The sequence below is a fragment of the Helianthus annuus genome, chromosome 10 (genome assembly GCF_002127325.2).
Source record: "Helianthus annuus cultivar XRQ/B chromosome 10, HanXRQr2.0-SUNRISE, whole genome shotgun sequence".
Classification (NCBI taxonomy): domain Eukaryota; kingdom Viridiplantae; phylum Streptophyta; class Magnoliopsida; order Asterales; family Asteraceae; genus Helianthus; species Helianthus annuus.
The window spans coordinates 11,121,532-11,138,713 of NC_035442.2; the positions used below are offsets into that span (position 1 = coordinate 11,121,532).

General features: G+C 38.1%; 2 protein-coding genes across 2 annotated transcripts; one reads left to right on the forward strand and one right to left on the reverse strand.

The window, feature by feature from the left end:
- Positions 1 to 3,869: 3,869 nt before the first annotated feature.
- On the forward strand, positions 3,870 to 5,376 carry LOC110883986 (piriformospora indica-insensitive protein 2). Its single transcript, XM_022131652.2, has one exon. The coding sequence runs from the start codon at positions 3,900 to 3,902 to the stop codon at positions 5,274 to 5,276; it is 1,377 nt and encodes a 458-aa protein (XP_021987344.1). The 5' UTR covers positions 3,870 to 3,899; the 3' UTR covers positions 5,277 to 5,376.
- Positions 5,377 to 6,509: 1,133 nt separating this feature from the next.
- LOC110880723 (CRIB domain-containing protein RIC8) lies at positions 6,510 to 11,320 on the reverse strand. The gene is made up of 4 exons (XM_035978122.1): positions 11,219 to 11,320; positions 9,340 to 9,456; positions 9,152 to 9,245; positions 6,510 to 6,883 (listed from the first exon to the last, which is right to left on the reverse strand). The coding sequence occupies exons 1-4, from the start codon at positions 11,318 to 11,320 to the stop codon at positions 6,510 to 6,512; spliced, it is 687 nt and encodes a 228-aa protein (XP_035834015.1).
- Between the last annotated feature and the right edge of the window lie 5,862 nt (positions 11,321 to 17,182).

Here is a 17,182-nt window from a genome sequence, read left to right on the forward strand (position 1 = left end):
GTTGGACTTGGTAGATAAATTGAGTAATCAGGGTCATTAACTTGGACCTGAATACTTAAGTGGATTTTTGAAACTGATGAACAGTTAATAGAAGTTTAAAATGTGAATAGATTGTAAGGTTATATGTTTGAGTAACAGGAATCAAAATCCCCACGGCAACGAAAATGTCAAAGTTTGAACCAGAATTCAAGTCCCAGCTGATCGAGAGGGGGAGTCTGTGAAAGGGGGACTCAGAATTCTGGATCAACATTCAAAGGGGAGATTGAAGGTTAAGAGTTTGAAGAAAGAAGATTGAAGTATGCTTTACAAGTTGAATTCAAGGAAGAGAGCGAAAGATCAAGACTAAAGACTGAAGACAGAAGATAGGATGCTAAAGACTTCGTCAACATCCAAGGGGGAGTCTGTTGATGCACTGATGTCAGTTAACTTCGTCTTTGTTGAGTCTTGTAATGTACTAGAACGACCAGGCATGGAAAACGAGAAAACAGTATTGTGGAGTAATTCCGCATGAAATGATCATATGTCATTTCAAACGGAATTAAGGTTTCAAGCGAAATTAGTAATTCCGCACGGAATTAACTAATTCCGCATGAACTCGAAATTCCGCTTGAGTTGTTTTCATGCGGAATTAACACGCCTATAAATACTGGTCTTGCCTGTTCATTACGTACGGAATTAGTGTTTGAGAGCCGAGGTGCTGCCGGATTGTTATCTGAATTGTAAAAGCTCAGGAAATCAATATAAGAAGAAAATTAAAGGAAAAACAAGCTATTTGACGTCATTTACATTGATTCCGCCTTTGTATTTGATGATGAACTACTCAGATTGACTATTTAGGGTCACACGTCGATCCAACAAGATGGTTCCTTGTCTTTGCTTACTGTAGACTTCTCTAATGCTTTCAACACGGTAGACCGCACAACCTTCCTCTAAGAGGTTCATCAGCGTTGCCCGTCAATCTATTGGTGGGTCCAATTTCTTTACGACCAGCCTGCTATGTTGTATTTTGGTAACGAGTGTATTAGGGCTACTACCGGAGTGCAACAAGGAGATCCCTTGGGACCCTTCTCCTTGCACTTGCCTTACACCCTCTTATTCTCCGGGTTCAGGACCACTGTAACCTCCCGTTTCATGCTTGGTACTTGGATGATGGGACGATTATCGACAATGCGTCTGAGGTTGCTAAGGCCTTAGACATCATCAATGAGGAGGGGCCATCTCTAGGGCTTTATCTCAACATTAAGAAAATATACGTTTTTTGGCCGACATACGATGGGCGGAAAGGTTAGGACGGGCTTTTCCGGATAGAGATTGGTAGACCAGAGAGGGGAGTTAAGTTCCTTGGTGGAGTTGTTAGCCGTGATCCTAGATTTACTGAGGAGTTGGCAGGGCGGCGAGCCCCGGGGGCGATTGAGCTCATGAAAATCTTGCCATGCCATAAGGATCCTCAATGTGAACTCCTTCTGCTAAGGTCGTGCATGGGGGTTGCTAAGTTACTTTTTGGGTTGCGCACTTGTCAACCCCATTTGATGGAGGATGCGATATCTCGGTTCGATGATGGCCTCAGGGTGGCAATAGAAGACATAGTCGTGGGTGGCGGCCCCTTCTTTGGTGACCTCCAGTGGTGTCTGGCATCTTTGCCAATGCATCTCGGTGGTTTGGGCATCCTTTCAGCTCGATATGTTGGGGCTTATGTCTTTGTAGCGTCTAGAGCTCAGTTTTGGGAACTACACGATCATATCCTTCGAAATACTGGGGTCGTCTTGCTTGACCCAGACTATCAGTAGGCGCTCGAACGCTTAAATGTCTCTCTCCCAGACTTGGATATTAGCGGTTTCTCTAATAAGGACACCGCCCCCTCGAAGCCACAAAAAAACTTTGGCGAATGCTCTGTTTAGCAAAAGTGCTCAAAGCCTGAGGGAAGTTTTTGCTTTGTCATCCCGCCAGAAGGCGGTGTTTGAGTGCCTGAAGGGTCCCCAGGCTCAGGATTTTTGACCGTTATCCCAATTGAGGGGTTGGGACAATGCTTGTCTGTAGTAGTATACTGAGCCATTCTCAAATATCGGTTGATGATTCCTATGTACCCAGAAGATGAAACCTGCCCGATATGCCGTAAAGCTTGTATGGATAAATATAGGTAGCACACAGTTCATTGTAAAGATCATCCTGGGTTCGGGATGTTTTGTGGGACATCCTATGAAGAGCTGGAATTTCTGTTAAGAAAAAGGCTCCTGTGAATTTTCTCACGGACCTTATGGAAGGGAGATCTACTCTGCGACTAGCGGATCTGTCTGTCTTTGGCTGGGCTGGGGGAAACATTCTTGTGTGGACCTCACGGGAGTTTCCCTTTTGGTTGGTTTAAAGAAAACAGGTTTGTACTTGGACAACCAGCAAGAAAGACAGAATCAAAGAAAGTGGATAAGCACGCTAAAGCTTGCGTAGAGAACCCGAATTTCTTTGTCCCTTTTGCGTTTGATACATTTGGCTCCCTAGTGCCAGAAGCTATCCACTTCTTGACCAGGGTCCAACGGGTCATGCACAACAGTTGTTCAACCCCGGGGGCAAAGGTTTGTATTTGAAAGGTCAGGGTTTGCAATTTAGAAAGGGGTGGTGTCGTAGCTTGTTACCTGTCTACCTTCTATTTTGATGTAACTTAGCAAGTTTTTATGAGAGGGAAATTTTACTTAAAAAAAAGTTTAGCATTAATAGATGTAACTTAAATCTACTTGCTTATTATTACTACTTTATTTATTACATCTAAAATTAATGGCAAAAGCAAAAATAATGGTATACGTGAAAACAACAAATAGCAAAAAAGTAAGAATCGAATTGGGGGCACATTATTACCTTAATGAAAGGTTGTTTTCGAAAGGTACTGTACCTCGTAGGCCTTAATTACCAGAATGCCCCAGGTCGGCGGCGTCGGCGGGCCTTGTTGGTCCTGTCTTTATGCTTTCGTGTCCCATTGTCCCCTCGCCGCCAGCACCCATATACTTTCACTTCACCCCCCTTACTCTTTCACTTTCACCTTTTACCACAACAATTGTACCAAATTTTCCCCTTGTAATTAATTGACTACTCCTTTCTATTTTTGTTACCGGCAACAAGAATAAATTCATCGAATTTAAACAGTTTTAACAGTTCCAACATTTAAATTACACTATCAATCCCATTTTAAAAGATGGAGTTCTGTTTAATATTTAAACCAAATGAAAGTAAATGTTGTTGTGCTTGTGTCTTCGAAAACCTTTTCCAACTTATCAACATCTTATAGATTCAGTTCCAAGTAAAAACAAATCCAAATAGATTTTCATTAAAACAGAGACAATTACAGACTAATGACAGGTAGACGGGCAACAAGATGCGCCGCTACCACCTTCTGGATAGCAAACCCTACCTCTTAGGTTCGTCACCTTTTTAAAGTAGGTCCTTCACCGAATGTTTTTACTATATACGTTTGTTTGAGATGCCACACGATTTAATAATCGAATGATAGTGTTATTAAAATATCTAGAAGTGAAATATGTGACATTAAAGTGCAAATGTTAATCTTAAGGGGCCTAAACTATAACTACCATTATGTTTAAAGCCGTTGGTCGTTATGGCCGGAATATATAGAGTAGGACTGTGGGAGGTGTAATCTGTCCTTGTGGCATCCTTAACCTTATACGTGTAAATTGACCAAATTACCCCTTCTCTGTCCCACACAAGGCCAATTTGGTCAATTCGAAAAGATTTCAGTTGTGATTTATTCAGAGAGAAAATCTCTGCCACCACCTTTGTACAGTGATCCTCTCCCCCCATCATTTTAGTAAATGACAAATATACCCCTCCCCCTCTCTCTACGATTTATATAAACCATAAAATCCCATTCATTTTCTCAACATTTAAATCTTTCAATGGCAACTTTAACATATGTTTTCACTCTATTCATCTTTTTATTCATAAACAAAATCACCACTACCAACTCACAACCATTTCTCAACTCGGTGGAGCAAGACTCGGTCTACCGAGTCCTTGACTCACTCAACTCAGCCATCCCATGGCGGTCACTCTTCCCAGACGACCTCTGCTCCTCTGCCCCACACGGCGTCGTTTGCGGCTACACCACTTTACCCACCCAATCCGACCCGGGAACCGTAAACATCCTCGAACTCAGTTTCGGGTACGTTTCCGACCACAACCCGAACCCGCCATGCGACCCGAACTCCACCTTCGACCCGTTAATCCTCTCCTCATTTCCATACCTTCGTAAACTCTTCTTCTACAACTGTTTTTCCCACCAACCCGTTTCTCTACAACCCTTTTTTGAACTCGGGTCGGGTCTTGAAGAGCTTGTTTTTATACAAAACCCGAGTCTTTTCGGGTCTTTATCAGAATCGATAACTAACTTGACTAACTTAAAGAGGTTGGTGATCACCGGAACTAATGTTTCCGGTGAAATCCCAGATGGGTTTGGTTTGTTAAACAATCTTGAAGAAGTTACACTTTCCGGCAACAAACTCGCCGGAAGTTTGCCGGAAAATGTGTCAAAGCTAAAGAAACTGAAGATTCTTGATCTTAGCCGGAATGGGTTTGAAGGGAATATTCCGGCGGGTATTGGGGAGTTGAAGAGTTTGATAAAACTTGATTTGAGTTTGAATTTTTTTTCCGGTGGGTTTCCGGCGAGTATGAAGGGTTTGAAGTGTTTGGAGCTTTTGGATTTGAGTTATAATAAGTTTTCAAATTGTGGGATACCTTTGGTGTTTGAAGAGATGAGGGAACTTAAGGGGTTGTTTTTGAGTGGGAATGAATTAGGAGGGGTGATTCCTGACATTTGGGGGAAGTTGAGGGGTGTGAATGGGATTGGGTTTTCAGGGTTAGGGTTGGTTGGTGATATTCCATCTTCTATAGGGGTGTTTTTGTCAAATTTGAGTTATTTAGCTCTTGATAATAATAAGTTAACAGGGAGTGTGCCTTTGGAGTTTGAAAGGTTGAAAATGTTGAGTGAGTTGAATTTGAAGAACAATAGTTTGAGTGGGAGATTACCATTTTCTGCTAAGTTTGTTTCAAGAATTGGGAGGAAGCTTGGGGTGCAAGGGAACCCTGAGTTGTGTTTGGATAAAAGGGTATTTGGGTCATTTTCCAAGATTAATAGTGATTTGGGGCACTTGAAGGTTTGCAAGAGGGTTGAAGTTCCCAAATATGCCCTTCCTCATGTTAGTAGTAGCTCAAGATCAATTGGTTATCAAGTTTCATCTTTACTAGTGATGTTTGTTTGGTTTTACTTTATTTAGGGGGTAAGGTTTGCCACTTCAAGTGCAAATATGTAATTAGGTTCTTACGGATGTATACACTTTTGTATATGAAATGAATGTTTAAAACTCCAAACTACCACGAGATTTTTCAAAACCATTGCATGATCAATTGTAAGGATAAATGTCTTTTAGTTTGTATTTAGTAGTGGTGTTAATGGATCATGTTTGCCAGTTTGGTTTGTGTGAGAAAAACATGACACAAGCCTGAAAACACAAACATGATATGAGCTCAAAAATTATTAGACCTTTGGTGGATCAGACAATGGTGGATACAGCCTAGTCTCCTTGCAGAGGTACCAGGCTCTATCATGTGCCCACTTGGGTTTTCGTCCCACTGTATGTTATGCCAGAGAGATCTGCTCTTGTGGTGACACGACTGTCAAGTGGCAGTCGACGGTATGGTTTCCCGGGAGAACGTCCAAGCCAGACTCTGAAGCCAACGTGGATCTGGTTAAGATAACATAGTCTGGCCGGAGTAAGGTAATGAGACTCTCCAATTTAGAGAGTGCGGTAGCCTAATACAAGAAAGTCGTTCCAAAAAAAAAAAAAAAAACATAAACCCAAAGATAACACGAGTTTTCGGGTTGATGTGAACACAACCTATTTAACCTTTAAATCTTATATTATATTTTTGTTTTGTATTTATACTCTAAAATTAAAAAATGTTAAAAAGACATACATAATGTATAGAAAATAATTATGTTTAGGCCATAAAATTTGATATTCAATTTTTTTGATCTTTCAAATTTTGATATAGACAACTCTATCGATTTAAGTTCTGAAATATATAAAGCTCGAACACAAACACCACAACATGCAAATCCACTATATCGACTCGAGCACAACCTATTAGCTAAACGTGTTTTTGGTTCAAGCTGAAACTAACCTAAACCTGTCTAGATTAAACCCAAACCCATGAACTTTGTGTTGTATCATGTTAGACATTCACGCACCTTGTATCAATCAATACATTTCCTTTAAGCAAGCCCCAAAACTAACCGAAAAAGTTGGGTTTATATCCGAACTGGAAAAAATAGTTAGGAGTCTTTAAGAATGTTAATGTGTAACAATATGGTTGTTTCCATGTGGGTAATATACAAAAGCTATACAAAATTCAAAACAAGAGACCAAACTTCACATCGTGTCATATCGTCTTCCCTTCCATTATTGCACTCGTTACAAAACTTCTCAATCTACAATCCTCCCGATACATCATTGATCATCCGATCCAAATTCCGAATCATCTGTGGTCGATTTAGCTAATGACCGTGTTGGCCCGTCACCTAAAGATTCCTCCTTTGGCTTTCTAATACGTCGTGAAGACCTTTTTGGGATGTCTGGCTTTGAATCATCGCTCGTGTTTTGATCTAGAGAACGTCGTGATCCCCTATGGGATCTTCTTGCATGTCGGGATTGAGATGATGATGAGTCTTTACTTAGAGTCTCGGTTGCCATGTTATTATCCATTGATCGACGACGGTTGTTCTTTGTTGATCTTGGTAACAATGCAAGCTCTTTAGATGTTTCCACGCTACGAGTACTCCTGTGGCATGAATCATCTTTTCGGGTTTTTCTACGGGTTGAATCTGCAAGAGATGATAAACAAGAATACCGTGAAGATCATTTTGTATTGATGTGATTATATAAGAGTATAAGTTTAACCTTCAACCCAATTTTTAGATATATTGTCCATTTAGGTTAATTTTATCACATACGGTATGAAGCAAGATTTTCAAAACTGAACGGGTTATTGAACCGACCGTCTAACGGTCCGTTTGATCCGATCAACAACACCGGATTAAAAGCAAAAAACGTTATAAGTAGTTTAAAAGTTATTACAGAACACTAAACTATTACAAAAATAAAAGGAATTATTCTAAATCCTTTTATCAATGTTTTATGTGTTTTAAATAATATCTTTATTAGGCCGGAGGGTGTGGAGGGCGCCACACCTGGCACCTCATCATCGATAGCGCCGGAGGGGCGCCACCATCCATACCGGGCAATTTAAAGGGGGGCGCCATAGTTAACTCGCCAGCATGGTAACGGGCGTTTTTGGCTTGATCGAGGTAAGTTGGTCAAGATAAGGGGGCGCTATAGGCATTGAAGAGGCTTTATCCCACACCCTGCAAGTTAAGGGAAGACGTGATAAAGCCCCCTGACTAACGTGGATCTAACGTAACGCTGACGTGGCGTGATAAAGCCCCTCCCACACCCTCCAACCTTACATACACATGTGTAGCATGTAAATTACGTATATAATTAAACAATAAAACTAATTTGTTCATGTATTTATTAAAATCCTAAACATGTGTTGCTAACGTAGCTGACACATGAGATATACAAGACATACGTATGTATGTATAGGTTAAATACATAAATGAAACACAAACTTAGTTATCCATATTTGTTTAGAGTGAAACAATAAAATCACATTTATATCGTTTTCTTTTAATATTAAAAAGATAAATGAAGTACTTATTTTGTTTTGTTTGTTTTCACAGAATAACTTATGTTATATATAAGGGAAAATTACGAAATTGTTGGTTGATCAATAGGGTTTTTAATTTTGTCATCCTCCTGCATTCTTGGAAAGACCACTCAGCACGGGAAGAGTTTGCATGTTATGTTGATGCGTCCATGTCCCTAGAGCCGACACGTGTCCGACAGACAACTCCCGTGCGTCGGCGGACCACTCCCGTGCGTCAGTAGACCACTCCCATTTTGGCTGACTCTTCGGACAGACCGACGGACCACTCCCGTGCGTCGCGGACCACTCTCCTGCGTCGGCGGACCACTCCCATTTTGGCAGACCACTCCCATTTTTGGCAGACCACTCCCATTTTGGCTGACCACTCTCGTGCTCAGAGATCATTCCAAGGACGCATGAGAGTGACAAAATTGAAAACCATGTTGGTCAAAAGACAATTTCTTAATTTTCTCTATATATAATCTCAACTATTCGTGGTTGACCACCAACAGTCTCAATTTAAAAAATAACAACTGACAGTCCCAACTATTAACATATTGGCCTCCAATGGACTCTGACTAACAGAACCCTAACGTCACTAGTCTCCAAAAGAACATTTTTTGCCGGAAAGCTCAACATTTTTTATCCCAAACCTCTTTCTATCCTTATTACGGACCTTTAGTAACCTTTTTCTAGTAAAAGCCTCAATTATTGAAGTCGCCGGAAAACTCCTTTTTGGCCAGAAAACTAAACATTTTTATCTCGAACCTCTTTCTAACTTTATTACGGACCTTTAGTAATTTTTTCTAGTAAAAGTCACAATTATTGAAGTCGCCGGAAAACTTCTTTTTCGCAAGAAAACATTTTTTTGGCCGGAAAACTCAACATTTTCGTCCCAAACCTCTTTGTAACCTTAGATCAGACCTTTAGAAACCTTTTTCTGGCCAAAAACGGTTTTCCAGCGATCGGAGACTAACGACGTTAGGGTTCTGTTAGTCAGACTCCATTCGTGGCCAATATGTCAATAGTTGGAACTGTCAGTGATTATTTTTGAAGTTGAGACTGTTGGCTACCAATGACGAATAGTTGGTATTATTAAAATCCAACATTCCTAACTTATATTTAAGACAAAACATGAAAGTACTATTTGCAATATTAACAGAAAAAAAGGCTAAAATGATATAGGAAGGCTAAAGTGGAAATAAATCAGTAAACAAGAATTCGGAAAAAAAATCAAAATAAATCGATACGATACTGGTTCAGTATTGATTTGATACGATATCAATCTCATCCCTAGCGGTACAAAAAATTCACCAAGACGGGTTATATCGCAGTTTCCGATCCGATTATGAGAATATTGGCAAAAATCATATATTACACGAACCTTCGGATACCCATTTGACTTCAGGAGTCTCTACCTTGCCTCCAGTCTTGTCCAATGGTCCAGATTGAGAATCTTTTCCATCAAACCCCTTCATCTGCGTCCCCAGAAAATTACTAAACATTTAAAAACATGAAAAAAAAAAACCAAACCTTCATCAAGATCACACTAAACATAACATTGACAAATACCCAGCTTGGAGATTCAACCGCTGGTCCATCACCTCCTATATGCGCGACATGCTTCACATCCGTAGGCTGCCCGATTTGAAATTCTTGTTCTTTTTCATCTTCTGCACACACAAAAACCTAAATTTCATCGACCGAATGATCTAAAACATGAAATCTATGAATCTTTTTGAACTTTCGAATAAATGAAGATAGATTTACTGACCAAATATTTGTGAGGAGATGTTCTTTATGCCTCTTATGAGGCCTTTCACCTTGGTGCCCATAATATTGGGGTCAATTTGACCCCAAAAGGATGTTCAAAAGTTGAATAAATCTTGTGGGTGTGGGGGAGAATTAATTATTATTATTAGAATTAGAATAGATAGATAAAAGAAGGGGGGAAATGGAAAATGTGAGAGAAACAAGATGGGAGGAAAAATGGGACATATGTTTGCATGCATGTGGCAAACCATTGGACTAAATTTAGAGACAAAAAGAGAGGTTTGCCTTGATTTGTACTATGTACATTTATGGTTGTAGCACATCTTGCTCTTTTGAACCAAAGAGGCTACAAGAAGATGATTAACATATGTTCTAGGTAGGGATCAAAATTGTGTTGGGTTGAGAGGTTGAAAAAATAACTCGTATACGAATAATATAATTTCGTGTTAAAGACATTAACTCTAACACGAAAACTTAAATTGTGTAAACCAAACACAACCTATGTACATAAACGAGTTGAGTTGATTTAAATGGGTTGACGGGTTATAAGCAGGCAACGAGTTCTAAATGGGTGGTAATCATATTGTGGACAGGTTAAACAAAGTCATAAATGGGTTAGTGAGTTTTTGCACGGGTTGTAATAATTGGTTAAACAGGTCAATCTTATGAAAAAAATAAATATTTCATTAGTTTTAAAAGGGTGACAAGTTGGCATGTTTAATTAAATGGATTAAATGTATCAATCCAAACACGATTATTTAGACAATTAGACAATGCAACACAAAACCGGATTATCTTCATGTTATGTCAGAATTTTATAATCCATAATTATAGAAAACATAGCTTGCAAAATGAATGGAAAAGGAAACAACATAATTAAATGATTTTGAGTATAGATACTACTTTAGTTGTATTATTGGCAAATCAAATGGATTATAAAATCATGTATATATGCAACATAAAACAAATGTCAGGGCAAACAAAACTGGCGAAATTAGTGAAAAAATCAGCAGATAATCACTGAAAGGACTTCAATTCATAGCAATTATTAAGGCCTGGAATTAAATTCATGTGTGTAAATTCAAGGTGACATGCATGCAAAAGAATGTTTGCAGGATAATAAGAAGAAGATCAGTCAATGATCAACCAAAGAAAGAACTTCAATTCGAAGAAATTGTCAATTCCTAAACCATATTATCATTCTTAAATATGAAATTTGTTAAATTGCTAAACGAATCAAACCGAGCTTAAATGAAAACATAACCATTCGAGAAAGAGTTGCTATCAAAACCCGAGTAGGTTATAATGTATAATTTATAAACTTATACATCGATTTTTAGAATCTTAAATTAGTTAACTAATTTATATGTACAATATATAATTTTTATTTGAGTAAATTACAAGTTTTGTCCTTTATGTTTACACCCTTTTGCAGGCGGTGTCCTTTAGCGCAAAAGTTGACAAGTTATGTCCTTAATGTTTCAAAATCTTGCACGTTATGCTCTTTGAGCCTAACCCAGTTATATTTTTCTGTTAAATCTGATTATGTGCAAGGCACATGAGGGTAATTTTGTCAATCTACCTATTTAATTTGTTTTTTATTTTAAATAAAATCTAAATTTCAACCTAACCAATCTCTTTCTCTCTTAACTCCATCTCTCTCTACCATCTCTCTTACAAGTTCTACTACACCAACACCACCACCGCCACCCCCTAATCGATTACACCCACCTGCCACCACCACGACCCCTCTATTATTACCCACCACCTTATTATCCATCTGCAAATTGCACCACCACTACCACCACAATTGTTCACTTTCCAACACTAAAAACCTAACCCGATTACCTATCTGCAAACCCTAACCCGCCACACCATCACCGCCGGCGACATCTCCAAAACCCAACCGCTGACCAACCCTGGTCATGAACAGGACGACGATGGTGGAGACGATGGTGGAGACGGTGACAGTCGCAAGTCTAGCGACTGTCACGACTAGAATGGTGGCGGTGTGTTGTTGCAGCGGCCGCTGCAAATGTTGAAGACGAAGTTAAGACGATCGGAGATCGAAGAAAGAACGAAAAGTTCTGGCGACCCATCGAGGGTTCCGACGAAGTTCCGACCGAATTCCGGTAACCTTGTTTTGACCTGCGAATTCTATTTTCGTATCGATGGGATTTTGCAGGTAAGCCTTATGTACAATCTGAGGTTGAAGATTTTCCATTGAAGTTCTAGTGAGTTGGTTTTGAATTGTATATCTCGTTTTTTGCTAAATCAGTGGAATCAAGAGGCTTTGAATAGCAATGGTGATGTTGGGTATAGTGCATATCTTATTTGTGGTGCCACCGGTGAGCGTGAAAGAGAAGAGGTGGGATGTTAAATAAAAGAGAGATTGTTATTATATTTATTAAGTTTGTAATTTTGATTTTTGTTTATTTATTAAAGTATTTTTAAATAAAAAGGTAAAAAGACTAAAATACCTTTGGGTGACCAGATTTAACAGAAAAAATTAACTGGGTTAGGCTCAAAGGGCATAACATGCAAGATTTTGAAACATTAAGGACCTAACTTTTGCGTCAGAGGACCCCGCCTGCAAAAGGGTGTAAACATAAAGAAAAAAACTTGTAATTTACTCTTTTTATTTTAAAAAAAAATCATTAAAACTATCGTCTATAAGGTTATAATGAGCCAATTTGTAATTTTCAAGATTTTATCACTTTTTGATAGAACATATAAATTTATAAAAAAAAAACTAACTACTAAAATATACTAATATAAAACCTCATACAATTCTTTTATTAACATATTTAGTTTTTAACTTTTTAATCACTGAAATAAAAAAAATATATCCACCTTAATAAAAAATCAAAATGAAATTAGACGGTTGAATGATGCAAAACCAACCCGGATTTTAGTAAAGGGGTAAAAGTACTTTTGTTTGCGTCAAATTTTAAATGTTAACATAAAGGCTAAGGGTGGAAGGGGCATCTTCGGTGACCCAAGATTACCGTGTGGGAAGATGGCGGCGGTCTTCAATCGGTGAGCGAGGTGTAGGTTTCTCGGTGAACACTCACCGAAGTGGGGAAGAGAAGAAATAGAGGAGAGAAAGTGGGTTAATGTGGGCCCCAACCCCTTCCAATCAATCACACATTTGTTTTAATTTTTATAAATAAATTGTTTACCACTTTCCTTATGTTTGAGCACCCCTAGTGATTGAGTATAAAATGGGGAGTGGAGTGTAGAGTTGATATGACATTATTGGCTAGAGAAAACGTTTACCACTCCCCATTTGAGGAGTCCACCCTAATGTAAGAACGTTCCAAGTTTTGTCACTTAATATTAACTAGGTTGTTCCCATCCACGCGTTGCGACGGGGAACCAACTTTTTTTGGAAAACAAAAATAATCATAGTAATTAGAAGTCGAGTTACTACGATAACGATTTATGTTTGAGTTACAAATTTCCAACACAATAACATAAATTAATATTAGTTGAAACTATATATAAAAAGATGAAACATGTTGTTGGACCTAGTATGGCCTTAACAACTTCTTTTTACGTAATATGGCAACTGATTTCAGTATATATGAAAAAGATGTGCGGAAATGGAAATCAGACTTTCAAGAAACGAGACCTACAGAATTATCAAGTTTATATCACTTTGAAACAAATTAGTTTAACAAGGTGATTGTAAGATTATTATCTAATACAAATGAATCTTGAATTCTGTGGGTGAGAAGAGCAGTGGAGTTTGGGTGTTTGTATGTGAATGATAAGCTTCAAACTCAATTTCCTTCTGCCTCTCGAGCCTTCTATTTATAGACGGCTGTGTACATGAATAAACAATGTTTATTCATGCAATAAGTCCTGCGTAAAGTAGCAATTTGACATATTCATTGAATCCAGCGTTCAAGTTGCATTTGTAATCATGATAACCAATAATGTCATGCTTCGGTCATTGGTGGCAGGATAGAGTTGTGATTTTTAGACAAGTGGGGTTTTCATCAGAATTTCTGATAAACCACTTCATCAGAAATTCTGGTGAACAAACCATCAGAAAGTCTGATGATTAGAATCGTCAGAAACTGATGATATTTCATCAGAAATATCATCAGATCCATCAGAAATGACCTTCTCTGATAATCCAAATCAACTCTTGATCAACTTGTGATTCTTTGAAGTAGATGCTTTGCGTTTCAGTTGTCCTATCTGATCTTCTTCTTCTTGTTGTGATCTTCAGGACTGTTACCTTCTTTTGAGATCCAGTTGATTGAGATTTTCTTCAATACTTACAAATAAAGTTTCCTAACAGTTTCCCCCTAAGTATTGTAAGAAAATGAACTCTCTCTATATCCAAATGTAAACAACTTTTAACTAATTCTTGAAAAGAAAAATCAAGCAACTAAGTTTCAAAGACATAAACATAAACCAACCATTGTTCAAAAACAGAAAAAAAAACTTTAAATATTGTTCAAAAACAACAATATCTCATCAATTCATTAGTTGATCTTCACTCCACCTCTATATTTGTCTCCTGGTTTCAGCTTTTTCTTGTGATCAATCGCTTTTTGAGTTGCCTTGTACATTGTCTTGTACCACCCTCTTGATTCCATCCAGTTTTCAATACAATCTTCAATTGTTTTTCTCAGCTGTTCATTGTTCTTTCCCTTCCTCTTGAGCTGCTCTTGTTTCTCATTTATGCAGTTTCTTATATATTTTAAAGTTTGGTTTGAATACCTGCAAATTTCACTGAGTTTGAATAGAGCTTTCTCTTCATTGGAATCTTTGAAGACTGCACATATTTCTGGTGTGTCAAAGATTGCTCCATTTCTTGCTAATTTCGAAGGAATTTCAGCTGGAATTGATGTGTTGGGAGGAGGTATTAACACTTTGGTGCTATACTCAAAATTGATACATAGATCAAAGTCTACCAGTGCTGCTCTTTTGTATAATTTTGCTCCTGCACTCTTAAGACTGTCAAGGGCTCTTCTGATCATTACTGAACTACCTTTCCATTCATTAATGATGTTCTTCATCTTGACTATATCCATTGGGTGAACATTATCAGCCAGATCTGCATCAGTAACCTTTTGAACTTCATTATCTTTTCTGATCAGGGTATACTTGTTTTGGCTTTCATTTCCTAATATGCCTCCTCCAGTGGTCAAAGTATCAATTCTTTCAATAGATACTATTGGATTGGTCAAGTGTTTGTGCAACATTACCCAGCTGCCATTGTTTCTTTCTTCAATAATACTTTTACTTATTGGTGAGGGTGGCCTTGTTGGGTTGTCTTCTGGACTTTTCCAATAGTAGTGCTTTAGATGTTCTTCCGGATACATGATTGTGTGTAAATCACCTTCCAGCACCATTGATTCTTTGATGTTGCCTTCTGAATCTTCTCTCATTATTTTTCTTGGCCTTTTTGAGGAAGTCACTTCATGTTCCATTCTTCTCTTTTGCATCCATTCTTATGCTTAATTCTGTTTCTCCAGTGATGGTTGTAGAAGATGGTTGGACTGGAATTTGTTCTTTCTGTTGAACCTTTGAAGTGTCTGACTTTGGGACATTTGGTGGAGGACCCATGGGTAACTTTTGCTTATCTTGAGGTGGACCCATGGTCTGCTTCTGTTTTTGAGCTGTTGAAGTTTCTGTTTGCTTGGTTTGTTCTTATTGAATGGTTTCTGGTTGATGTTGAGGAGTTTCTGATCCTGTTGCTTGTCTTTCTTGTGGAATTGGAGCTTTTAGTTTATGAAGATCAACTTTTGCCAGTGTGGCAACATTGTACTGCAATCTTTTTACTAACAAGTGGATGTTAGTAAGAGCTTGAGTATTTGTTTCTTCTTGCTTCTTTATCTTCTGAAACTCCTGACTATCCTTATTTCTTTGTGCGGTCAATTCCATTAACAGTTTCTCAAAAGCCTCAGTCATGCTGATGTTGTTGGCTTTGAGAAACTGTATTTCCTCAAGAATCTTTCCTGAACTTGAACTTTCTCCTGCAGTTGCAACCTCAGTCATCTTTTTCTTGATATCACTTAGTTCTTTAAGAGCTTTCTTAATTTCTGATGAGCTTTCTTTGTTTTCTGATGACTTTTGTATTTCTTTAAGAGCTGCATTATTTTCTTCTGTTTGTTTCTGCACAGTTTTGACAGTTTCTGATAAAACCTTGATTTCTGATTTTTGATTTCTGATTTCTTCCAGTATCAGATCAAGTTTTTCCTCCGTGAATGCTTTCACAGTAGCAGTTATGTCTTCAGGTTTCTTGTGAAGTTGTTTAGGGGACATAGATTGATGTCCTTAGGAAATAGGAGAAACAACAGATGTTTCTCTTCTAACACCACCAGAAAACACATTTTCTGATGTTTTGAGGTTAAGAGGATTGGAAGAATCCAAGTTCTCTGTTCCCTCACCAGAAAATTGAAACAAATTCAAGTCCTGGTTTTCCTCATATCCTTGAACCCTTTCAGGTTCTCCATGAGTTGTTGAGAACTCTTATTTTTCTCATCCAGGTTTCCTTGATCAGTAGACTGATCTCTACCTGTTGCTGCCACATTTTCCTCCTTAGTATCTGATTCAGAAAATGGATCTTTTGTTTCACTCACATTTTGTCTTGTAAAAACAGTGCTTCTTTGTAAAATTTCATATTTTCCTTGAATTGATTCATCAGAATCACTCTCAGAATTATAAAATATATTGAGTTTAGATTTTGCCGCACCTGTTTCTCCCATATGTGAGCCTTCAGTATGATGCTCTTCTGCTACAGGATTCATATGCACATCTTCATCAGCTGGATGAGGATCAGATTCATCCTGCTGCTCTATTCTTGGTGTGCTTGATTCTTCTGCATCATGCTCCATGGGTGACATATTTTCAAACCCTTCTTTGGTTTCTACCTGTTTGCTTAACATCCTCAGGTATTCTGCTCTGTATGGTGAATCTTCTGGTATCTGACACATCATTCTTTCTGATAGAACAGGTACATCAAAATCTGACTTCCATGACCCTGCAGCACTCCAGGGTCTCATAATTTCTGTTTTCCACATATTTTTTGATTTTGGAATTTGTAGGTTCCTTTTAGAAAAAACATCAGAAATTATGATTGACAGGAATATGGGGAATGGTAGATGTGAATCTATCTTTCCAGTTTTAGTCAGAATTGATCTTTTGATCAGATTAAATATTTCTGTTCCAAAATCAATATTCAACCCAGTTATGAGGCTGAACATGATTGTTAGAATATTCATATTTATCTGATCTGTACCTCCAACCTTTGATGATAAACACTTGTTCAGTATCTCCATTAACACTTGCCAGAAGGCAGGTAGCTTGTTTCTCTTGAATTCATTGATTTTTGAAATTTTTGCCTTGCAGCCCATTACAGCATCCAGTTGTTCGAACATATCTTCTTTCTTTGGTGCTTCTACATAGCCTTGGTTTAAGGGTAATTCTAAACATTCCCTTATTTTCTCCGGTGTAATTGTAATGAAGATATTTTCCCATAAGTGTGCTGTTAGTTCCATTTCATTTGAGACCTCTATAGTGTTTACAGCTTGTTGTAGCAGTCTTTCTGGCATATCTCTGGTTTTTGTAAGAGCTTGAGATATCGGACATCTGATCAGAAATTCAATGAGAATTTGACACT